At 37.9% G+C, this 26,028-nt stretch overlaps 1 protein-coding gene across 1 annotated transcript in view; it reads left to right on the top strand.

The window, feature by feature from the left end:
- Positions 1-26,028, top strand: part of LOC136260568 (USP6 N-terminal-like protein) — a 97,074-nt gene that overhangs the window by 65,951 nt on the left and 5,095 nt on the right. Inside the window, exons 7-11 of the mRNA XM_066054360.1 lie at positions 7,385-7,433; positions 7,497-7,617; positions 10,722-10,882; positions 21,855-21,954; positions 25,208-25,297. Coding sequence (XP_065910432.1) covers positions 7,385-7,433; positions 7,497-7,617; positions 10,722-10,882; positions 21,855-21,954; positions 25,208-25,297 — 521 coding nt within the window. The remainder of the gene's footprint in view (positions 1-7,384; positions 7,434-7,496; positions 7,618-10,721; positions 10,883-21,854; positions 21,955-25,207; positions 25,298-26,028) is intronic.

Raw genomic sequence — 26,028 nt, 5'->3', positions numbered from 1 at the left:
TGTAAATTACCAAAAGACTATAGTTTGCTAAATGGCTGAGTTGGTAGCTAAATATTATACTGAAGCTGATAACTCTAACCAACTAACACTTTTTGAATCATATAATTCATTTTAAAATATAAAAGCCACACTTATAGCCATAATGGAAAACACTACTAATCATGTGAATAAAACAAAACCCACGATTACAACTTTTATAATCGAAACCCACAATCGAAACCTGTTTTTTAAAGAATTCTTGAAGAAAAGGAAGCTATACTCTCCTAGAACAATGTTGAACTATAGGTATAGTTACATAGACATTATTTGTGTTGGTAGTGATGCATAGTAAGTCTGGTTTTATTGGCCAAGTACTGACTTAGAAAGGAACTTTTGATACACATAGAAGATTTAGAGTTTTATTGGCTAAGTACACAGTAAATTCAAATGGATCAATTCAACCTCCATGGGTAAATTTAAACTACAAACTTTTTTGTTAATGACTGGGATAGCGGGTTTACCGTAGAGCAATACAGCGACAACATGTTCACACTATTCTTATTGACGCACTACATACACGTGAGCAATATTAGACTACAAAACCCACAATACATAGTAAATGTTACATACTAAGTCATGTCTTCAGGACATCCTCTGGGGGGGGGGGGGGGGGGGGGCACGTAGAGGGTCAATCCATGCTCTAATTTTGTGTTGTCCTCTCTTGGCTTCCTCACAAGTTATAATGGCTGTAGTTGTTACAGACTTCCTTGGTTCACGGCTCCTTCTTCCAGCTTTAGTAGTGGTCTCCAGAATGTCAAGCTGCTTACAAGGATCAGCATCCTCCAACACAAGATGGATAGTGTTTGTTTTGGGAATCTGTTCAAGCTGGAATAGGCTTTCTGGGAAAGAGCTGGATAGTGTAGGATTGTAGCCACCTACTGGTAGATTGTAAGGGCTTGGGCTAAGAATTTCTGTCTTTGATTGGCAATTTGGAGGACAGTAAGCTTCACTAGATCCCTCACTTAGCATGGAACTGCAATTCTGGTTATCTTCATTACCATTTACAGCACTGGTGGTAATCAAGGTTGTTGGAAACCTTGATACTGGTAGCTGTTTAACGTCATTCTTCATACAAGTTGTCACAGAGTAGATATCACAGGCTATTGCAGGTGTCTCATTCTTGGAAAACACTTCTGAGTTGCAAAATGGAGTGTCAATTGGGCTGCCATCTCTAGCATTCTCTGTAGTGCAGGAAAGGATTGAAATATGAAGGCCAGTTGTAGAAGTTGGTTGGGGTAGAGGAAGTGGGCCTGAGAGCAAGTACCCCAATTTGGATTGAACAACTGTTGGTCCATCACCACGGACTACATGGTCCTGAATGAACTGCCAATAGTAGTCCGCCCCTATGAGAACTGATATGGAAAAATTCTCATCACTAGTCACTGGATGAGCCAGTGTTTGTCCTTGTACAGTAAGTAAGAGAACTGATCGAGGTGAGTTCTGATGGAGTTTTGAACTGGTGCAGCTAGCTTGGGTACAATCAGGACAGAAATAGGGATCTGACTTCCATTCAATGTATGAATGGAGATTGTTGTGACAGCAAACCTTGTTGGTGTAGAAATTTGCTCACCAAAGGAGGACACTGTGATGAGTTCATGTCGGATTGGTTGCAGTTGTAGAGTGTCGGCCAGCTGTTGGGTAGTGAATGAGCGTTGGGCCCCTTCATCGAAAAGGATATGGCCCTCAACAGTTTTTGAGTTAACTGATACATCCGCAATGGCAGTTTTGATGAGGCAGACACTAGTGTAAAATGCAGACAATGGTGCGGGGGTCATGGTGGTAAATGAACTAGTGGCAGTAGAATTTGTAGATGTCATGATTGAATTTTTGGAAGATAAAGTAAATTCTGTAGGAGTTTGTACAGGTTCAGATTGTGACTGATTAAGTGGAGGTACCTCTACATTGGTGGTGAAGGCGTGACAGAGGCTAGTATGATGTTTCTTATGACACTCACGGCAACTGAACTTAGAGGTGCATTGAGATACTTTATTCCGTGCCAGACAGTTGAAGCACAAACCAGCACTCTTCACAATGTCAAGTCTTTCTTGATGTAACTGAGGTACATGAACTGGTTTTGTGCATACCCTTACAGAATACGCACACTGGATCTCTCTTTGGTACATCATGAGTCTGTGATATCTTGTAGGTGTCTGTATAGAAGGATACTGTGGTTGGAGTAGCATAGCCTCGAGTGTCGGAGTGGTTGTGTCCAGTAGGTAGACCAGCCTCAAGGATGTGTATTTCTTTTAACACTCTAGTTAATAATTCGTCAATTGTCCACTTGGTATTGTAGTGATCACGGGCCATATTCATCTTAACACTAGGAGGTAGCTTTCTCAGAACAGAAGTGGTTAAAAGGGCTCCATATGATTGGGATGACTCACCTAATGCTGATAGTGTTCTGATGTGGCTTTGCAAAGTGTCATAAAATGTCTGTAAGCTCTCTAAATTGTTAGATGGTGGTAGCACATTCAGCAATGCATCCATATGAGCCTCTACCAACTTGTGACTCTGACCAAACCTTTCCTTCAACAATTCCACTGAATGTGAGTAGTTGATATTAGATAGTGGGAAGCCACTAATAACACGTGATGCATCTCCCTTTAGCTGGGCACGAAGGTAATTGAATTTCTGTATGCCTGTGAGGCACGGGTTAGAGTCTACTGCTGCAGAGAAAGAATCCCAAAAGGTCTGCCATTGTAAGGGATTCCCATCAAAGGTTGGCAGTGGCAGCTTGGGAAGCCTAGTATAGGTCTGATGCATACCTCTTGTGTGTTCATTTACATCTGATGTGTGACTACTCACTTGTTCTGCTGAAGATGTGTCGGAGTGAAGTGTTCTTGACTACTTCAGTCTCTGGCAGGGTAGCTGCTGTCACTTCAGCTTCTGTAGTTGTTGTCAATTCTGTCGAATTTAAACGTGGTGCATCATTCACTGAGGATGGGGTGGTGGGAGGTCGTGTTCTTGGCGATTGACTGGCTTTCTTAATGAATTCAGTTAGGACAGCTGTTTGTTGTTCTAGAGTGGTCTGGTAGGTATCTGCATCACATATCTCTAATTCAAGCTCATCTTCCTTCTGAATCATCTCTGCAATAGTGCTGTCAAGTTTGGTTATCAGTTAATGTTTCACTTTGAGCTGTTCGACTGTAGTGACTACTAATATTCTCCGCGATTCCGGCGTGGATTCAACGCTCACTCTCTCCAATTCGGTGGTAAGTGCTTCGTCTACTTTAGCCAATAATTTCGTTATGCTTCCCTTGAGGCTACGTTGCTTAACACGAAGTCGCTGAATCTCTTCCATTTGATTTAGTGTCAATAAACTGCTTAGTCCGGTCGGTTTCGGTCACAGCACCAATGATTGGGATAGCGGGTTTACCTGTAGAAGAAGGTATTCTGGTCACAGCACCAATGACTGGGATAGCGGGTTTACCGTAGAGCAATACAGCGACAACGTGTTCACACTATTCTTATTGATGCACTACATACACGTGAGCAATATTAGACTACAAAACCCACAATACATAGTAAATGTTACATACTAAATCATGTCTTCAGGACAGTTAAAATGACCATCTAAAAGTGGTTATAACTAGGGTAGGCTTTTGGACTAGATCAGTCAAAATAACTAGGGTAGGTCAATATAACTGTACACTTAGGATGTCGAAGCAACATATCTGGGTAATTTCAGTGTGTATGGTCAAGTCTACTATAGCACAGATTAGATGACCAGCTACGTGGTTAAATTTACAGTACACTGGCCATTATAACATTTGTGTTACATCCCACAATCAAAAGTGAACATGGAGAACATAGGTTAATATCAGGTATGTTTAAAGTATTAAGATGCAGTATGTAACAATTATTGTGAATATGTGTCATAGATAGATTAATGTATGTTATAGAACTTTGCGTGGGTGAGATCAAAGGAAAAAGTGTACTTTAAATTTCATAAAGTACACTCTCAGCCAGCCAACTGCTTCATCGACCACAAAGAGTGCTTTATTGCACCGCAGAGAGTGCTTTATTCGTTCAATAAAGCACTCTGTGGTGCAATAAAGCACTCTTTGTGGGCAATAAAGCACAGTTGCCCACGTGCCTTAGTGTAGGCCAATAGCCTACGGGGCTCGCGCCAGTATGACTAATCACCCAAGCCGGTGAAGGCTGATAGCCTCGCCGCGCTGAGTGATCAATCACACCAGCCAATATGAGTTCTACCACTGGATTGCTTTTATAGACATTCCTAAATGCTTCGATGATGGGTGGGAGAAGGTAACGTTGCTGTTACGTTTGTTAATGTAAACGGACAAGTCCTGGAGATATCACGGAAATACTTCACCATGTGACTCACAATAGAATCGATTGTGGGTTGCGAGCAAAACCTGCCAAAATACTCGATGAATGTCTGCTATGCCAAACTATGGTGAAATACGTGTGAGTTACTTTGTTAAACTAGTTTGTGTGCGTTCAGGCTACTAATAGTTCTTGCAACGCTTGTTAATTACGAGTCCTAGTGTATGGGGAAGCTACACGACTAGAAAGTTCCTTAAATCATTTAAAGCATAGCCTTTCTCGTGCTATATGAAAAATAATGTACTCAACGCTTAGCCTTGTACTTCATTGTTCATATAGCACTCGCGGCTATGCTTTAACATATACTTATTACTAGTGATGACTAACTTGTTAATTAATGTAAACAAACAAACAAACGAATAAGCAAATATTTTGTGACGTGAGTTAATTTTACCACAGATGGTTAAAATAACCATGATGGCAAGGTTATTTCAAACATTTGGCTAGAGGTTGAAGAGACTTCAGGGCATCTGGGTAATAGGACTATATCTTACAAAGTTAAAATAACCAAGGTCATTATTACCAAAAAATCAGCCGTTTGAATTGCAGGTAAAACAACCCAAAAATTTGGGTCATTTGTACCCATTTGAATTTACAGTGTACTAACTTAGAAAGGCTGCTTTTGATACACATAGAAGATTTAGGGTTTTATTGGCCAAGTATTAACTTTTGATACACAGTCATAGAAGATTTAGGGTTTTATATGCCAAGTACTAACTTACAAAGGAAAAAGGAAAGTAGCCCCCTCCCCCCCTAAATCTGCCCCTGCAGTAGTACATAGCAGTTAGTGCATACACCTTACTTGCTTAGGGATGGTCCACAATTTTCAGCTTTTTTGCAAGCATACAGAGTACTCTTTTTTCTGACCCCCTCCCCCCAGCCAAAAGTGTACTGTATAAATGTTGGCACATGAATGTATTGTATAGCAGAACAAACACCCAGATACCAAAATTCATGTATGGTGTTTGATTTGTTTTTAGGCAACTTATTATTTAGATGCTTTTGAAGCTGACACCCTGAAGGAAACGTTCCTACACACAGCAGGCACTGATGCACTTTTACAAATGTGTACATACACATTATAGAAACAACTAGTTCTTGGCTATGTTCATACAAAACCATATCACTGGCAGTAGCAACAGCAGTACTAGTCTGTAGTGTATTTTCACCATAGTTTGAGGTGGACTGGAGTCAGGAGATGTGGGTACATACAGGTTTTCTCTATGGGCAACCCACAACTACCACAACTATGTAGTGTGAACAAATTAATACCCACATAATTCAGCCTCCCATACCCAATAGCACTCCTAAACCCACAACAACACCTTCTGCAGGTACAAAACAAAAAGCAACAACCAGTGTAGCTAGATGCTATTCAATTGTAATCGTTTATCAGTGTTAATTGCTAGACTAAGACTAAAGAGAAATAAGTAAATACTGTTATCAAAGTATATTAAGCCTGTAGTATGTGTTATCACACTGATAACTGTTCTTACCTGTAGTTTGAAACATGATTCAATGAGGTTTATCTTTGCCTTCAGCTTATAAGGCCTCATTTCATTGGTGGCTGGCTGGCTAGCCCTGGCGCTGTTTTCCAGAGTTCGCTAAGGCACACGTGTTGGCTTGGGCCCATACATTAACAGCGTGAGCTCGCTTGGTCCACCGTTTAATTGGACACTGAATTGCAGTAGGGCTTACTGGAGCCTTATCACTGCATTCGGATTTCTTGCCGATTCATGTGATCAGCATTTTTAAAAGCGTACATGTGATTTTACCCCCTCCCCCTAGAGTACGGTTTGTACCCTCGCGAAACGGCTGAAAATTGTGGACCATTCCTTACTCACATTACACTACTATTTATAATGAAGGCTTCATTTTGTATTTATAACCTTACCAACAAGTGTCATGTTTTATTGTGGGATTTGAAATGCAGCAACATTTACAGGCCTGTATCAGACCTAAACATTTACATCCCAAAATAAATGAATTTCTCATTACCAGTTTACAAATATAGGCCTGTCTAAAATGTAACATAGGCCTGTTGTACGGATTAAAGGAAGTCACAAGTGTGCTAACATACCAATCACAAATTGAAAATTATAACAGGTCTATGCAATTCTTTCACAGGCTTGTAACAATTTGAGAGTGTTTATCCGTACAGGCCTGTAGCCATCTTAGAATAATAGCTTATTCAGGCCTGTAACCATCTGATCTCACTGCCTGTAGCAGGCAGTTCACAGGCTGTAAAGTAATACATACATGCCTGTTTTTGGCCTGTAACAAAATCAACTTTTTGTAAGGGTAGCTTGCCAGAACATGTATAACTTTTACATAATGCACCTTCTACTGTCTCAAGTGTAACTCTCTATACCTAGATTAGTCTCCTGAATGAACAATCTAGTGCCAACGTGATGAATTCTATTTCTGATGTAATAAATTCAATTGCCAACGAGATAAAATCATTTTCCAATGGAATCCCATTGTCAAAAACTTTAACTCATGTCCATGTATCTAAAACCAGGAAGGCGGCTAAAGCCTAACATAAACAGTGTGCTCCTTTTTGTCATATAGGGGTGAAGCTGGACTCTACTCAAGTTAGCCAACTGAGAGTAGCTTTTTGTGCCCTATGGCCCATCTTTTTTCTGCAAATGATCATGTCCTCATTTGCCATCCTGCTAAATTCAATTTTGGACAAAACCAGAGAGATTACCCCTTGGAATCACCTAGTTATGATCCTGCTATATAAATGTTTAGTAGAAGTCTGGCTCTTTATGTGGTTAATTAAATTATTCTTTAGATTTTAATTACTGTAGTGCACAAGTACAGCATATACATTCAAAAACCAGCACTATCTAGAAAAGCTTACTATTTGGCTAGTTCGTTTTGTTGCCTAGTGTTTTATGTACAGTACAACTATATAATGAATAAAATGTTGAATGGACTGTATTATAGATACCCCTGTCATCATTTGATGTACATTATGTTATTTTCTTAGGCAACAGGCATTATTTCATTTGCTTGCAGCGTATTCCATGTATAATGAAGTGAGTACTTTTATAATGAAGTGTTACTTAATTTAGTTTACATTGTTGCTAATATTCTTTTAGAAACTAGGGTACTGTCAAGGTATGAGCAGTCTGGCAGCATTACTTTTAACTTATCTTAATGAAGAAGATGCATTTTGGGGAATGGTAACCCTTATTGGAGATCGCAAATATGCTATGCATGGTCAGTTTTTGTTTTTTTTGACATAGATTGTAACATTAATATATGTGACCTGCTAAATGACAATCTGTCTTTTGTTCTGATTTTTAGATAAATGCTATTGAAATACTTTGGGTAAAAATGATGCATGCTACAAAAATAGTTGTACACTCATTTTAATCACTAATCACTTCAGTGAACAATATAAGATTAAAACATGTAATAAACATATAAGATTAGAACATCTAAGATACCACTGGATTTGCCTCTTCATGGCTGAGAGTAAGAATTTATTTTGTTTCTGTATTGCAAAGCAAACTGCTAAGTGAATGCCTGACTTTTGTTTACATAGTTCTGATTTTGAAATAAATGCTATTGAACTACTTTAGATAAAAGTGCATGCTACAAAAATAGTTTTACACACGTTTTAATCACTTTAGTTAACAATATAAGAAGACATGAACATCTAAGGTACCACTGGATTCACCTTTTCATGGCCGAGAGTAAGAATATTTTTTTGTTTCTGTGTTGCAAAGCAAACGAGAGTTATGTAAGTTAGTTTTTATTGTTGCCGTTTGTAAGCTTGAACAGCCTTCTTGTTTAAAAGCATCGATGGATATAAGTTACCTTGATGAATGCACCAGTTCATGATTTAAGTCCCAACTCTCTAACCTCCTGACTTATGATCGATTAAACAACGCTTGTAATTTATTTTCCGTATAGGTGCTGTATAAATCAATTGCTCTTCTTGCTGTCCATCACAATAATTTGCTGAAACTTTATCAGCCAATTGGTTTTTTCCCTTTAGACAACAAAGAAATTGAATTTTGCATTGAGTTTCAAGATGATCATGGTATTATTATTATTATATGTGCCCCCTGCTGAGTGAAAACCCGTAACTTATTTATTAAAGATGACCTCTTTGTTATGTGGAGGAGAAAACCAATGGGGTGTTGAATTTTTAGCTTTATCTGGTGAATACTGTTGGAGTTATAGCAACAGACAGCAGGAAGAGCAAATCAGTGTATTGGTACAGCAACTATACAGAAAATAACTTACACTTAATTTCTTCTCATTACAGTATGTTTTGAGTGTAGCAGGCTATGGAATTGAAACTTATAACATTTTGTTCACCATGAACTGGGAAATTCATTAAGGATAGTGTTTGGCCAACATCCACCCATGCTTTCAAGCAAGAAGGCTGTTCAAACTTAAAAATAGTAATGGTAACGTTATATTTTTCTGCAACGCAAGTTATTGCTCCGTGGTATGGAAATTAAACGAAGATATTCTTACTCTCCATGAAGAGGTGTCACCACTATTTACTAAAGCATTAAAGCATACATCAAATTATTTTTAGCATTTGTTTTTCAATGTGATTGAATTAATTATGCAAACTATGTAGATTTTTTGCTCAGCAGGTCACATATGGCTTTTGGAATTTATTTTATGCATTTTTGCATAGAACTATAGTTTACCGAGAGTTAAATTACATTTTTGTTGTATCCTATTAGTTACCACATGTATATGTTCAGGGTTGGGTTTATCGACAGTAAATTTCTGATGACTGAGGATGAGCGGTGTATATACCTGAGGGGTATAAATGCTGTATTTCCTTGATTAAATGCCGCACCTTTAATAGTTGTCACGTTTGAATAGTTGCTGCATGGTGCCCTTAAAGATAGAGCATAAAAGTCAACTCCACAGCTTCCGTAATCCTTGATTGTTCAAAGAATTATCTGTTTGTCCTTGGGTGAAGTAGACTATCCTGCAATGTTATTTTTAGTAATCATTGAAGATATGTGAAGGATTTGCATGTTTCCTTACTGAAAGGTTACTTACCGAGCTAGGTATCATTTTACATCATAAGTAGAACGATGTAAATACTTGTTATGAAGCAATGAACAGCAGTGACTCGTATTTCTGTGATTCAAAATTCTTGCCACATGGTTTAATTTTGATTGTGGGTTTAATCATGTGTGGACTGATTGGAAATTTAATGGCAAATCAAAAGAAACTTATCGCGAGTTGATAGGATACAGTATCTCAATTTGATAGGAGCAATCACCATCAGGTTATGAATCATATAAAGGCTTTGCGTGTTTCTTTACCACGCAGTTGCTTACACAACAAGTTTTGGCCTCAGACACTAGTATTAGTGGGTATCATATTACATCAGAAGTGAAATTGTGTAAATTGTGTAACCATAGGAAGTAAACTTCAAAAGTTACAACACTTCATTTAAGGACCCCAAAGTTTTATGTGGGTTAAGAGCTATGACGTTTACAAAGTGAAGCTATTGCTTCATGCGCACAATATTGAGTCATCATTTCCATTTTAAAAATAACATATTGTGATACCAAACCAGCGGAACTACTGCGTGACAGCATTAGTAGTTGACGACACGGAGGAGGTTCAACCAATGTTATATGCTATTATTTGATATTTATTTACTAGGAATCGGATCCAGTAAGAGATCTTGATATTGCATCTTCATTTAAGAGCAGGTGTCAGTGACAAAGCTGCCCACTTTGCAAGCAATACCTCACGAGGGCTGCTTGGGCAAATTTTTAGGGAATTCAACCTTTTCAACGCAACTGGGACTGGTGGCGATGGGTGACTTGATCTCTCCTAACTTTGCATTCTGTTGTGTACATTTCTGGATATGTAATAGAAAACATCATAAACTAGGCTACTAAATTACATAGAATAATTGCAAGGCTTCATTTCTGGTAGACTATACCTTTAAATGGAACATTTTTAGTTGTTTTTCGTAAGATAAATGTGTGTTTTTGTAACTGCGTTTGTCTTCCTTCACACATCTGATCAAAGCAACATTTTAAGCTAAAAAACCTATGCATGAGAAACGGACCCTGTATAGAGCCTGTAGTTAACTTCTGCAATGGTATGCTTTGTTTGTTCTGGGGTTGTTTCTTTGGGCTGGTTTAAAAATACCGGTGCAACAAGTTTTTGAAGACACTAAAATGTCTTTCTGAATGGACTCCATGGGATTAAACCACTGCACAAAACTTTATTGTGCACTGTGTAAGACTCTATGGGCAGTATACCCTTTATTGTGTATTGTGCACTGCAGAGTATAATTGTAATGTTGAAATGTTGTTTTCTAGGATTTTTTATTCCAGGACTGCCAAAATTGTTTGCATGTTGTGACATGCATAGTCGTGGTCGAGAGCGTCTGCTACCTAAGCTGGATAAGCACTTTAAAAAACACAATATTGATCCTTCACATTATTGCACCCCTTGGTTTTTCAAGCTATTCTTAGAATGTGTAAGTGGTATGTAATTTATATTCTTATTGTGATAACATAATACTGTACATGTATAGCTTCTATGAATTACATTAAGCCATTGGTGCATTAATTTCTACCTCTTTATATGCAGCTGATCCAGTGATGTTGATGTATCGTAAAAAATTAAAATCTGACATGACTAATTAGTGTATCAAGCAATCTAGTGGATATATGAAAATTTGGTGAATTTGCCATTGAGCCAATTTGAGCAATATACGTAATAGAGCGGTACACCTAAGTTCTGGAATAAACTACACTTTGCATGACTGACACAACCTACAGAGACACTGGAATGACCATAATGTCAAGTGTTAACTATGTTACCACAGGCTGGGCATGACTAGGCACACAATTGTCTATAATTATGGTACTATCGTACTGTATGATTATTCGTATTATTATTATTCTTATTTTGCTTCACTCATGTACAGCAAAAATTATCCACTTTGTCGTGTTAAAAAGCTATATAGCCATGCTTACTGAGAGTTTTGTCCCAAATACACTCTTTCCTTTATACTTGATATTTACTAGTCGACCAATACTCATTGCAAATAGCCACCAAAGGGTTGTTTTGAGTTGGAGAATGCTTTCCAAGGTGGCTTTTACGCGTGCGTTCTATTAGAGTTTTTGCAAAAAACATGTGGCGATCCCTATTATGAACCCACCATTGTGGTTCATGACAAGTATATGCCTCACCTTTACCCCTGCTTGAACATACTGTATAAGCATCATTCATTGATTGGGTACTACAATCATCAAGTGATGTAATGACTCTGTCTCAATTCTTATAGTATCAAACTGTCCACCACTGCTACCCAAACTTCTTACTTGGCTTGGTATTGATGCTTGCATCAGTAGCCACATACTCATGAGTAACGGTATACATTATATTCAATTGCTCTAAAAAAGTAGTGGACAAAATAAAGTTCCCGTTCCATTTGCGTTCCGTTCCATTTAGCGTTTAATGCTACCTAACCGTTTTCTTACCATTTCATGTTCCTTCTCGAGAATGCTCATTTCAGTGGGGACTGCCGAAGACCGGACATGCAGGGAAAAGTGGCTCTACAGAAGCTAAGGCCATTGATGATGCCACAAATCCAACACGCACATAGTTTGGCTCCATTACAAGTTCGGGAAAGGGCTCTAATGGACACTGTACTTATATGGCTTCTCCTTAGGAAATGTATTGTGAAAATTTTGATTGACTGTAAATATTATGTCAAACATTTGAACAAGATTTTGAAATATTTTTAGCTGATCAAGCAGTACTACAAATGAGCCAAATTTCAAGATCGTGTGTAATTGCATCCATGAGTTATTAAGTGTTTTTTAGGATTCAGCTCAACGTGAATATACTATAGTTTTTCAAGAAATGCTACAATGTTTCATTGTTAGTATTATCATTTGCAGCTCCTTCTTGGACTTTTATTTCATAGGGGGGAAAGCAGCTTGCATAGATATCACTTCTCTTTTGTATTTGCTAGTCTCACAGCTAACCTATGGTTAGCATTAGGGCTTAATTTTATGCAAGAACAACATTTTTGAATTATGTGTATTTTTACAACTGATTGTATCATACAGTACGATAGTACTGTATAGTAGGGACTACAAAGGTGTAGGCGTGGCCCACGAAGAAACTTCACCCAAAACCAGCCTCACTTTTCCCTGACTCCGATGAAGCAGTATTGGTTAGGCAAACCTAAGCCTCAAGCAGCCTTCAGATCGACTCTAAACGCTTTCCACAAGTTGCTATGAATTTTTTTTTAAATTGTTAAATGAAATTTTCTAGTGATTGACTGAGTAACCAACTGATTCCTTCAGACAAGCATAACTTGATAACGGCTAAGGCTATGGGTTTGGTTTTTTCACTGTTTGACGTCGCTTCAGCTGGACAAGGTGCCTTTTGGCATATCGCAGTACATACAATATATTCTTCATGGACCTACTCCTTTGTGTTCCATTCATCCTTGCTGACAGTGAAAGGTGTTGATTTGGTGGTGTTGCGTGATGGCTTCCCTTCATAATGGAAATCGTCTGTATTTTTCATAGTAACTACTTTGATTGCAAAGGTGCTTTTTGAACAGTTCTTGATTCATAATGCTGTGTAACAAGTTGAACATGGCTGACAACGAAGTGTTATGAATACTTCACTTTTCAGACGGTAATTGATAGCTGGAGTGCGCTGTGTGGGTACACCAGTTTACAAAAAAGTTAAGCATAAAAAAATTTGGAATTTTTAACTAGAGTAGAAACATATAGCACATTAATAAAAAGTACTGAAACAAGCTGGAGTAATGCACAATATTAAATCACAGTAAAATTTTATACCCCTACTATGCATTTCCATTGAGCACAGTAGGGATATAAAATTTCTTATTGTGTCACTGTGATTTAATATTGTGCACTACTCCAGCTTGTTTCAGTACTTTTATTGATGTGCTATGGTCCCTATTCTAGTTAAAAATTGCAATTTTTTATGTATTTGTAAGCTGAATGCTCTAGTAGGGTGACTGCACTGTTAGAGTATCCAGTCCTGCCAACCCTCACGGATTCACCATGAGTCTCATAATTTCACTATCAAGCTCAAGGTCTCACAAGCAGTAGCTCTAAACTCATGGTGTTTCAGTTAGGCCTTCTATTTCTCACGGATCATCACATTAGTTAGCTAGGATCGAAACTAAAGTCAGTAGCAATGCAATGAGCCAAGGAAGTAGTTACCTCCGAAGTAGCTAGTGTTATACACGACACCCACTAACAAACATCTAACTTACACAAAGTTGCTGTGTCACCTTTTCTTTCAGGGGACATCACCAGGCTTACCCTCAGGGTAACTCGATTGTGGTACAACTATAAATGTTAGGCAATAAAATAAATCAAAATGCAATCACGTGATTATAAGCAGAAACCGGTGGAGATTGAGACGAAGTCGTGAAATATTGGCCTTCTTGAACCTTCTACTTAACGCTAGTGAAATGGATATACAGTGAATGGAATTGGGTTTACAAGGTCAGAACTCAAAAGACGAGCCTACTTTACTGAAGGTGAAAGTGCTTGGAATAGCTAGGGCAGCACCATGAGCACCTGCATCTGCTTGCCCGGCTATGTTTTAGGTATGTAGCTTGTGTTTGGTGAGAATGTCATTTAGTTTCAGCCTCTAGGTAGAAATTGATACTTCTTGAACTCCATATCATTACGTGATATTGTAAGCACCTTGTGCTTTCAAGTCGAGAATCTTCCAAGTGTAGTATTAGTCACTGGAGTAATGGCTTATAGTTAGCAGCATTCAACAAAGAATTTAGCTGGAGAAGTGAGAAAACTCCTGCTGTAGGTCTAGAAATCCATGTATACATAGCTTAGTGATGCACTTGTTCTTGCACTTATTTTAAATGCTATATATTGATGCCCATATGAAGATGGGCATGTGTATGTGTGTTGCTGGCCTTGTCACTGTTCCATGCATAGCATGGGGCTATGTCACCTGCTGTCCCTATAAGCTGTGCAGATACAGCAATCTACTATGGACATCAAGACAGAGTCTCAAGGTTTTTCTGTTTCCTAGGTTGGCATGCCTCTGAGTATCTCAAACATATTTGTTGTACATTTCAGAATTGTAACTTGATTTTCTTTCAGTCTTTTTTCTTATAAACCACTGAACTGCTCTTCTATAATAATAGAACTATTGCCACCCCTATAACTGATTTTCTGCTCAATATTTTTATACAAATTATTCCATGAATTACTAAAGAATTTGATACTGACATTTGCCCCTGACGTGTGCCCAATTTCAGTGCAATCAGCTTCGATGGTTTTTGGCAAAGTGCACGAAAGGAAAAAAAGGAGAAATTCAACCTTAATAGGCTGGGAAAGGCTGAGCAACTTGGTATGGACTGACCTACATGTGTACTTTAAAAAATTATTGTATTCAAATATCAAATCTATGTATGAATGAAAATTGCATTATTGTTTTTTGTTGTTAATAGCAAACAGTGGCTTGTTTTCAGCTGCACGGTGCACTACCATATGTCTTGATAAATGTACATTGTGACTTACCAGGTTATGCTGCCCTTCTAGTTCTTTGAACTGCTGAAGCCACGTCAGAACCCCATGATTTGTTAGTAAGTAAGATGAATGGAACACTGAGAAGGTACTGATGAAACTGTTGGAGAAAATACACCACTGCTAAAGCTCTTTTCTGGTCACACAATAATTTCTCTCTGACTTTGTAAGAGTACGGCTTGCATAACAAATTACATGCTCAGATTTGTCTGCCTGTACTCGAGATAATACGATAAATGACTACTATTTGCCAACTTTTTCTTGGATTGCAACTCTGGATCATACATTTAAATTGGTTAAATCACCATGCACACCTGTGCGCTACAGGAAATGTAGCACTCAGATGTGGTCTCCGGTTGGCAAATTTCCAAATCTTTGTCTCACCAAATATTTGTCGTTCTTTTTAAGTATGTAGAACAATATTTTTAAATCTGTCTGCAATTATTTATACACTTTTATTTATACACATCTTTCCAGTACTAATGTATACCTGTAGTAGTGTGCAAGAAATTAATGCTGGGGTATTGTTACAAGTAGTAGACAAAACATATTAATACCAATATATCCGTTTACATCTTGCAGGAAATAATCAGCTGCAATGATCTAGAGGTTAATTTTTAGCCAGGGGCGCACCTGCAGCCTGCCAAAGGCCGGCTGTGGGCACACGTTTGGTTTACTGAAATTGTTTCCTGAAAAAATGTGTGTTTGTATGTATGTTTGTCTTTCCACACCCACATGAGCAAAGTGTCTTACGCCAAAAGCAGCCTGTATGTGATAAACAAAGGCTACACAGAGCCAGTATAAACCTTTCTGATAGGTTAGCTTTTGCTTTTAGGCGGTTTATTCGTGCCAGCCTTAAAAATGGGTGAAGCAAATTCCTGAAGAGGTTATGAATGGCTTTCACAATGGGCTATATGGGCATAAAACAGTCGAAAAATAGTGCATCTAGCTTCATAAATAATGAATTTCTTCAAAGAAGAAGGATGTGTGTCCATAATTATGTGAACGAAAATGAAGGGCAGACTCAAGGCTTTCTCTAAACAATTCGCATGAGAAAACACAATAGACACACTATAAAACAGTTGAGAAGATACTTCTTTGTATAATTTGCCATTATAGTTACACTTCCTTAGCAGTGCATACCAACGTAATAACCAAATTACAAAATAATCCATTAATTATGAAATGCAACATTCATAAATCTAATTATCTTGCTGAATTGATAATAGCAATAGCATGAATATAATTATATACATGGTTGATTAATTGCCTATTTAGGGATAGTATTAACTGCATGGGGCTTGGTTTTTAGAAGTAGCTAACACCAACTTGTTATAAACTACAAAGTTTTTACAGTGTATAAGTATAAGAAAAAATTAGGAATTTAAGTTCAATTAGAAAATGCTATGCATAGTATGCTTTGATCTTTGGCAGATAATGCAGTCTTTAAAAACCATGAAGAAACCTGCTAGTTGGTCTCTAAAATGGTTAGAAACCTGCTAGCAGATAGACCTCAGCATTGCAAATCTGACTTTCGATCATTGATTTGCTATGCATGCTCTGCAAAGCACATACAGGCTAATAGTCCATAGACCAACAGGGCTAGACCTACTCCATTCTTTTTATAAGCACACCTATGCCAATTCGATTATGGGAGCTAGACTGTAACGTTGTAGGTATGTTTGCTATCAAACGGAGAATTCCTAAAATATAACGGAGTTCTATTTAACATACATCAGTGTTTCAAGCCTGTTTAATATGCTTTTACTGTACTTTAAACAGACTCCCTATTGAAAGAACTAAATAACTAAGCTTTCTTGTAGAACGTTTATTTGTTTCTGGCAAAACAAAGTTATGTAGATGTGAAATCACGTATGTACTGGCTTAGTCACAAAAGGCTAGCACCAGAGCGAGTATTATTAACCATTGACAACAATCTATTCACTGTTACCACTTCTTTTAAACTGTTTTGAACCCTTTGATAGTGCCGGCTTTAACTTTATTGTCGCAGTAGCTATCACTCTGTTTTCAGTTGATTGATAATGTAGCTAGATACAAGAAAACATGTTCAATCTTCTATACTGATCGCATTCCTTGTTTAACGCTGTGACGATTTTGAAACGACTTATAATATATATCAAGACGCACGGTAGTGTGTCGTGCGGCCCAAGAATCCGGCGTGCCACCCGTGAGTGTATTAACAGGAAGAAAGAAAACGCAATTTTCACACCTATGTAGCTCTGTAATCCCTTATCCGATTGGAACCAAATTTGCTACAGACGTGCCGGCCAGCTAGGGGAGTCTACACACCAAATTTGAAGAAAATCGCTCCAGCCATTCCGAGATATGAGCGAACAAAGTTTCGTTTTAATTTCTTCATATTTTTTTTCTTCTTCTACTTCTTCATTTCGCACACTTCGCAAAATCCACCATAAAACACGAATGCGTGCTCGGATCGGGCTGAAATTTTTGACACACTTAAAGGGCTCATTAAGGCGGATCTCCGTACCAACTTTGGTAGGAATCCGATGAACATTCACGGAGTTATGACCGATTATTTGCGTAAAATAAGGTCGAAGGTCTGTCACGCCTACAGGGTAAACTCCTTTGAGAAATTGATATGTAGATGGAGCAACCATCATAGGAGTGCCTTTTTGTGGTTTGAAAGGAATCGGGATAAAGACCATGGAGATATGACACAAAACCCAACCTGTGTCAAAATTATGCGATCAATTTTTATGAATAAAAAAACTATTAGTTTTCGTGTCTACCAGGCAAACTGCTTAGAGCAACGAGCTGAAAATCAGTATGTAGCTGGAATAATCATCATAGAAAGTCCTTGTAGTAGTACAGAAGAATCGGATTACAAACCACTGAGTTATGATTCGAAAGACAACTACGTGTAACAAATGTGAGATCGAGATACTCTAATAGAACAGTCACCCTAATAAAGTATTCAGCTGCATTTATAATTTACTCAATTATATTACATTGCAAGTTATTCTGTAGGGAATTCAGCTACAAACAAGTCACCCTGTAGTCAGATCAGCCAGAAGAAGATACCGAATAGAGAGTTCAGCTACAAAGAAACCATCATGTAGAGAGTTCAGCTCAAACAAATTGCCCTGTATAGAGATCAGCTGGAAGAAGTTACCTTGTGGAGAGTTCAGTTACAAAGAAGCAATCATGCAAAGTGTTCATCTGCAAACAAATCACCCATTGGAAAGTTCCCACTATGAACAGATCACACTGTAGAGAGTTCAGTTAGAAACAAGTCATCTTGTAGAGAGATCAGCTAGAAGAAGTCACATTGTAGAGAGTTCAGCTACAAAGAAACTACCATGCAGAGAGTTTAGCTGCAAACAAATACCCTGTAGAGAACTCAGCTACAAACAAATTGCCTGTAGAAAGATTAGCTAGAAGAAGTTACCTTGTATAGAGTTCAGCTACAAACAAATCACCCTGTAGAGAGTTCAGCTACAAAGAAATCATCATGTTGAGAGTTCAGCTGCAAACAAATCATCCTGTAGAGAGTTCAGCTATGAAAAGATCACCCTGTAGAGAGTTCAACTAGAAGAAGTCACATTTTAGAGAGTTCAGCTACAAAGCAACCACCATGTAGAGAGTTCAGCTGCAAAAAAAATCAATCACTCTGTAGAGAGTTCAGCTAGAAGAAGTCACCTTGTAGTGAGTTCAGCTGCAAATAAATCACCCTGTAGAGAATCCAGCTACAAACAAATCACCCTGTAGAAAGATCAGCTAGAAGAAGTTACCTTGTAGAGAGTTCAGCTATGAAAAGATCACCCTGTAGAGAGTTCAGCTAGAAGAAGTCACCTTTTAGAGATTTCAGCTACAAAGCAACCACCATGTAGAGAGTTCAGCTGCAAAAAAAATCAATTACTCTGTAGAGAGTTCAGCTAGAAGAAGTTACCTTGTAGAGAGTTCAGCTGCAAATAAATCACCCTGTAGAGAATCCAGCTACAAACAAATCACCCTGTAGAAAGATCAGCTAGAAGAAGTTACCTTGTAGAGAATTCAGCTACAAAGGAACCACCATGTAGAGAGTTCACTGCAAACAAATCACCTGTAGAGAGTTCAGCTAGAAACAAGTCACCCTGTAGAGAGTTCAGCTAGAAGAAGTCACATTGTAGAGAGTTCAGCTAGAAGAAGTCACATTGTAGAGAGTTCAGCTACAATGAAACTCCCATGTAGAGAGTTCAGCTGCAAACAAATCACCCTGTAGAGAACTCAGCTACAAACAAATATGCCCTGTAAAAATATCAGCTAGAAGAAGTTACTAGAGTTCAGCTACAAAGAAACCACCATGTAGAGAGTTCAGCTGCAAACAAATCACCTGTAGAGAGTTCAGCTAGAAACAAGTCACCCTGTAGAGAGATCAGCTAGAAACAAGTCACCCTGTGGAGAGATCAGCTAGAAACAAGTCACCCTGTAGAGAGTTCAGCTAGAAGAAGTTACCTTGTAGAGGGTTCAGCTATAAAGAAACCACCATCTAGAGAGTTCAGCTGCAAACAAATCTCCCAGTAGAAAGTTCAGCTATGAACAGATCACCCTGTTGAGAGTTCAGTTAGAAACAAGTCATCCTGTAGAGAGATCACCTAGAAGTATCACCTTGTAGAGAGTTCAGCTACAAACAAATCACCTGTAGGGATTTCAGCTACAAACAAATCACCCTGTAGAGAGTTCAGCTGCAAAGAAATCATCATGTAGATAGTTCAGCTGCAAACAAATCATCCTGTAGAGAGTTCAGCTGTAAGAAGTCACCTTTTAGAGAGTTCAGCTACAAAGCAACCACCATGTAGAGAGTTCAGCTGCAAACAAATCACCCTGTAGAGAATTCAGTTACAAACAAATCTCCCTGTAGAGAGTTCAGCTAGAAACAAATCACCCTGTAGACAGATCATCTAGAAGAAGTAACCTTGTAGAGAGTTCAACTGCAAACAAATCACCCTGTAGAGAATTCAACTACAAACAGATAACCCTGCAGAGAGTTCAGCTAGAGTCAAGTCACCCTGTAGAGAGAATCCTATAAAGAGTTCATCTACGTACAAGCAGATCACCTTGTAGAGAGTTCAGCTACATTTCAATTCACCCAGTAGAGAGATCAGCTGCAAATTATCCTGTGGGGATTAATTGACATGTAATAAATATATGCAAGAGTTCATAATATAATGAACTCTTGATATATGCATTATATGTATAATTTGTACATTCACTGATAAAATCAGAATGAGTTAAAGTATTTATAAAATCTGCTTCATCTTTTTCTTTTTCCTGTGGTAAAAAAAATATATATATAGGTTAAAAAGCCCCAAAGCTGGCCATAGGCCGGCTTTGGGATATACAAATATAAAAAGAAGTGAAATCTAATCAAAAACAGCCAAGCTTTAAAAAAAGGAGTGCGGCCCTTGAAAAGGCTATGGTGAACAAAGATGTGAAATCCAAGGTGGCGGCCAAGAAATGGCTGTGATGGTAGGTTAATGGTAAAAATTTTAATAACAACAATTAAGGTGAATTTTGTGCCAATTAGCAGCAAATTCACCTGAATGGTTGTTATTAAATTTTTACCGTTAACCTACCATCACAGCCATTTCTTGGCCGCCACCTTGGATTTCACATCTTTTTTAACCATAGCCTTTTCAAGGGCCGCACTCCTTTTTTTACAGCTTGGCTGTTTTTGATTAGATATTGGTATTACGTCCGCATTTTAAGTTAGTTAGGAACCATGCCCTTGGCTCTTTGTGTTTTAGAAACCACGAAGAGCCTCGGTCTAGGTTCCTAACCTATACTTAGGGATCATAGGAAAAGTAATAGGGCAACAAGGGAGGTCGCCTAGACTTGCAGATATACTAGTGAACATTTTTAATCCCTAATTCAGTCCGGTATACTCTGAAATAGGGATTAAATGTTCACTAGTATCTCTGCAGTTCTAGGTGCAGATATACTAGTGAATATTTCATCTGAACACATGCCCTACTGACTTGAAGTAAAGTGGCCATCGTGCTTCGCTTTCAGCCATGTTTAGCCCGATACACAGCATTACAAATGAAGAACAGTACTTAGGAGAAACATGTCTGCAATCTATACAGTCATCACAAAAAAAACAAAAAAAACGATAGTTCGTGTGCATCAACTATCAATTACTGACTCAAAAGTGAAATGGATGTTACATTTCCAATTTATTCCCATTACACAGCATTAGAAGAACAGTGCCTATGTAATCAATCCAGTCATCATGGAAAGTACGGGCGATTCCTGTTTACAAATGGGCAAAGTCATATGCCACCTTGGGCTGTCAGCAAAAAAAAATGGGACAAAAAGGAAGACAAACATGATGCGTGCATTATACATACTGCGGTGTTTCCAAAGTCACGTTTCTGGACAAAGCGACATTGAGCAGTGAAAAAAATCAATCTTTAGCCATTATCGAGTTATGCTTGCCTGAAGGCCAGGTAGGCAGTTAGTCAGTAGAAAATTCCATTGAATAATAATTCGTGACAATCTACTGGAGGCATTTTAGGCATACTGCCAAGGTGCCAGGATGGTATTGTAGAGCTGGTTTTTGGGTGATATTTTTGGCCAAAAAAACCCAAATCTCCATTATCCCTATAATACAGTACGGTATATTATGGTGAAAAGAAATGTGTAGAATTTTTGAAACTTTTGTAGTCAGTTTCATTATGCACTAGCTGCTACAGAGCAGTAATTTTGGATAGCCCTTATCTTTCAGATGAGGTACCGTATGCCTCAAAGATTTCTCTATATTAATTAAATTAAATATATATAAAGATTTTGAATATGTTTTGACCTAAATTAATACAACCTCATGATTGATTCATGAGAATTTGATCTATATTTTAACTGCATTTTTTGTAGTTGCCATTTTCTCTGACTTTGCGGATCTGGGATGCACTCTTGTTGGAAGGAGAAAAAGTTTTGTTGTCTGCTTGCCTGGCTATTCTAAGAATTAATCGAAGTAAGTTTGATATAACATCCTATGTTGTTGTTGTGCAAATATACAGATGTAGATATGGTTGTACAAAGTACAACTATGTCAGTTGGTTTGTTTGATATCACAAACAGACCATTCACTGTTTGTTGGTTTGTTTGCCATGATGCCTCTGTGTGTGCTAGCTGTCTTTAATTATTCCTTGTTAGATTAAATGATTTTTTTATAAATCTGGTGGATTAAATGATTTTTTATAAATATCTACAAACCCATATTTAGCTAGATTTTATGTGGGGGACAAAAGAGAGCAGCTATGTGAGTGCATGCTTGAGGACCTGAAAGGCTAGAGTTATCTTATGGTGGTTCTAATTGTTCTATTTCCTGATAAGTATTGTCTGACCCATGATTACTATTATAGCCTGAATGGAGAAGTGAGGGATGGCATTGCTACACTACAACTACACTTGCAATTGGCAATGCTCCAAATTATGGCTTAATTTGTATTAACCTAGCAACCAAACTGGAAATTAAGTAGCTTGGTAGTGTGGAAAACCTGTATTGGCAGCATCAGCCAGAACAGTGTTATTGAAATCATGTGCAAACACTACAGATTATACGCATATGTATGTCACAATACTTTCATGCATGTTGCATCCATGTAGCCCTCACTGTAACGTACCGTACTTACTTGGTTAAACATGCACCTTCAATAGTAGCTGCACTCAACTGGTGCAACGATCGATTTTGAAAATAAGGGCTTAAACATTGATTTCAAACATCAAGTAGTGGTCTAATTTGAATACTCACTGCATTGATTTATAGTAGTAAGGTAATAAACGCTGTGGCATTTAACCAAGTAAATACGATACATGTTCACATGCACGTAACAGTTATATTACTGTAGAGATGCCCATAAGGTGCATGTAATATTAACAACATATTTAGTAATGAGCATAGTTACTAGTGTTGCACTGATAATCGTTTCGGCTATCGGTTAAACCATATATCGGCTTAAATTATACTTATCGGTATCGGATCAACAGACACAACACTAGCCAATACGATATAAGTACACATGATTTATGCAAATGCCGTAACCACTTAATTGTCTATTGTTAACTCACGAAAAGGGCGGAAAGCGCGAGTTCGAGCGCAAGCAACCCTAGCAATGCAGTAAATCCTAGCCGAAGAAAAACATCAGTTATTTTCGGAATTCTTTACTGTTGATGAGGACAGCAAGTTTGCTATTTGCGATGAGTGTGAAGCAAAAGTTCCCAGAGGTGGCTCTACGACTAAGTCTTATACTACTACTAACCTTGTAAACCATTTAAAAAGACACCCGGAAATCCACTTTAAAGGAAAACAGAAAAGGAGCCAAAGCAGCCAATGGAAACAAGAAAACGGGAACTACAGTGACAGCTTTCTTTAAGCAAAGTCCAAGACCGAAGTAAGGACTTGGATAAGAACGATCAGTGGACACGGTGAGTACACCAAAAAATCGCTGAGATGGTAGCGATTGTCTGCCAGCCAATTTCAATGGTGGATGATATGGGATTCAGGCAAGTATTGAAGTTGCTAGAACCACGCTATCAGTGCCCCAGTAGATAATATTTTACTGAAACGATTATTCCAAATGTATACTCTGGAATGAAAAAGGAAGTTGTCAACAGCTGTGATGATGTTACGATGGATGCATGGAGTTCAAGTGTGAATGATATAACATTGCTTAGCCTTACAGCCCATTGGATTGATAGCCAGTTCAAACGAGTTTTTGCTGTTTTGAATGCCCAATGCCTTACTGAAACCCACACTGGAGAGTGCATCGCTGCTCAGGTACTTAGCATGCTGGAAAAATGGGAGATAGCATTGCAGAGGGTGCATTTAATGATCACTGACAATCCCAGTAATTTGGCTAAGGCCATGCGTGCTTCTCTACCACATTTTGGGTGTTTTGCCCATTCTCTTCAGTTAGCAATTCAAGGATGGCTTACTATCTCAGAGAGTAGTGAAAGATATTATTGCAATATGCAAGAGTATAGTTGGGAATTTTCACCGCTTGTCTGTTGCTTTTAACAATTTGAAAAGAATCCAAGAAAGCCTCAATATTCCACAGCATAAATTAAGCAGGATGTCCAAGCAAGATGGAACTCCACATTTTACATGTTGAGGTCAGTCCAAGAACAAAAAATGGCATTAGCAGCATATGCTGCTGAATATAGCAGTGTTCAACAGCTTTCATTTCACCAGTTGGATATCATGAAAAATTTTAGCTCCTGTAGAAGAGACCAGTAGGTCTATATCTGCAGACCTTGCAGCTATTTCCATCGTCATACCGTACATATGTATACTTACCAGAGCACTCGAGAAAAACACTGATGATAGTGGCATTCACACTATAAAAACTGAACTGCTTCATTCACTTAAACTATGTTTTACTACCAGAATTGAAGAAAACAAGCGGTTATCTCTTGCTACTTTCCTTGACCCTAGGTTTAAGGACAAATTCTTTTCAAGCAATATTGTTAAAGCAACAATTAAAGAAATTTTACTGAAAGAAATGTCCAAGCTTGACACTGGTTTGCAAGGTAACACTGGAATGGAAGGACCAACAAGGCCTAAGAGAGTTTGCCCACTAAAAAGTAGCATTCTTTTAGATGTATTTTCTTAAATTGTTGCTGATAGCAGTGAAGACCTGCCCACATCTACTAGTGAAGTTGATAGGTACTTAAGTGTGCCTTTAATAGATTTCAAAACAGATGATCCTTTTATGTGGTGGTCACAGCATTGTCAAGAATTTCCAATTCTTTCAAAACTAGGCCAACAATTCCTGTCTGCAACTGCCACTTCAGTGCTGTCCCAAGTGGCTGTTCTCTGCTTCAGGAGACCTACACGATGAAAAACGAAACAGGATCATGCAGAATTATCAGAGGAGCTATTGTTCATACAAAACAACTTTGTTCTAATTGGTACTGCTTACAAGTAACTTACCCTGTAGTTTACATTGTGTAAAGAACTATCAGTGATTCAGTCTAATAATACCTTTCTACCACAATAACAACACATATTGTTTGTGAGTTTGTAATATTTATCAAAAGTTATTAAAGTGTTTTTTTATTATTATTTATGTATCATATCGGATCGGCTAGTGATATTGGCATCAATGCAATTTATATATCGGTTATCGGAATATCGGCTAAAATTCCATATCAGTGCAACACTAATAGCTACATGTATATACTATCAACTATAAAGCACTGAATACCTTGTATACATATTGTAGAGCCATTACTCAGTGGAGGGGAAGACCATATCAGAGAATTTTTACAAGAATTGAAAAGTGCTAATTTAAATGAAGAAGATATGATTGCTGGTTAGTTTAGTATGTATATACATACTCTTTACTACACTGATACATCTCTTTGTGTTTAGTATACAGTACAGTATTTACAGTTACTTCTTACTGTATACTTATACTTTTATATGTGTTGTATACTTATATATCTAATCAAAAACAGCCAAGCTGTAAAAGAAGGTGCGGCCCCCAAGAAATGGCTGTGATCGTAGGTTAATGGTAAAAATTTTAATAACGACAATTCAGGTGAATTTGGTGCCAAGACCAAGCGGCACAAAATTCATCTGAATTGTCGTTATTAAAATTTTTACCATTAACCTACCATCACAGCCATTTCTTGGCCACCACCTTGGATTTCACATCTTTTTTCACCATGGCCTTTTTGGGGGCCGCACCTTTTTTTACAGCTTGGCTGTTTTTGATTAGATATCACTTCTTTTTGTATTCGTATACTGCAAAGCCGGCCAATGGCTGGCTTTGGAGGTTTTTTAACCCATGTGTTTTTTCTTTACCACAGGAAGAAGAAAAGAACTTAAAGAAGATTTTTAATGCTTCAATTATTTTTGATTTTATTAGTAATTATACAAATTATATACATATATTTATTACATGCCCATTATTCCCCACAGGATATTATTTTGCAGCTGATCTCTCTACTGGGTGACTTGAAATGTAGCTGAACTATCTATAAGGTGACCTCTTCTAGCTGATCTCTCTACAGGGTGATTTGTTTCTAGATGAACTCTCTA

This window comes from Dysidea avara, chromosome 7 (genome assembly GCF_963678975.1).
Source record: "Dysidea avara chromosome 7, odDysAvar1.4, whole genome shotgun sequence".
Lineage (NCBI taxonomy): Eukaryota > Metazoa > Porifera > Demospongiae > Dictyoceratida > Dysideidae > Dysidea > Dysidea avara.
This window is presented reverse-complemented; position numbering and strand designations above follow the sequence as displayed.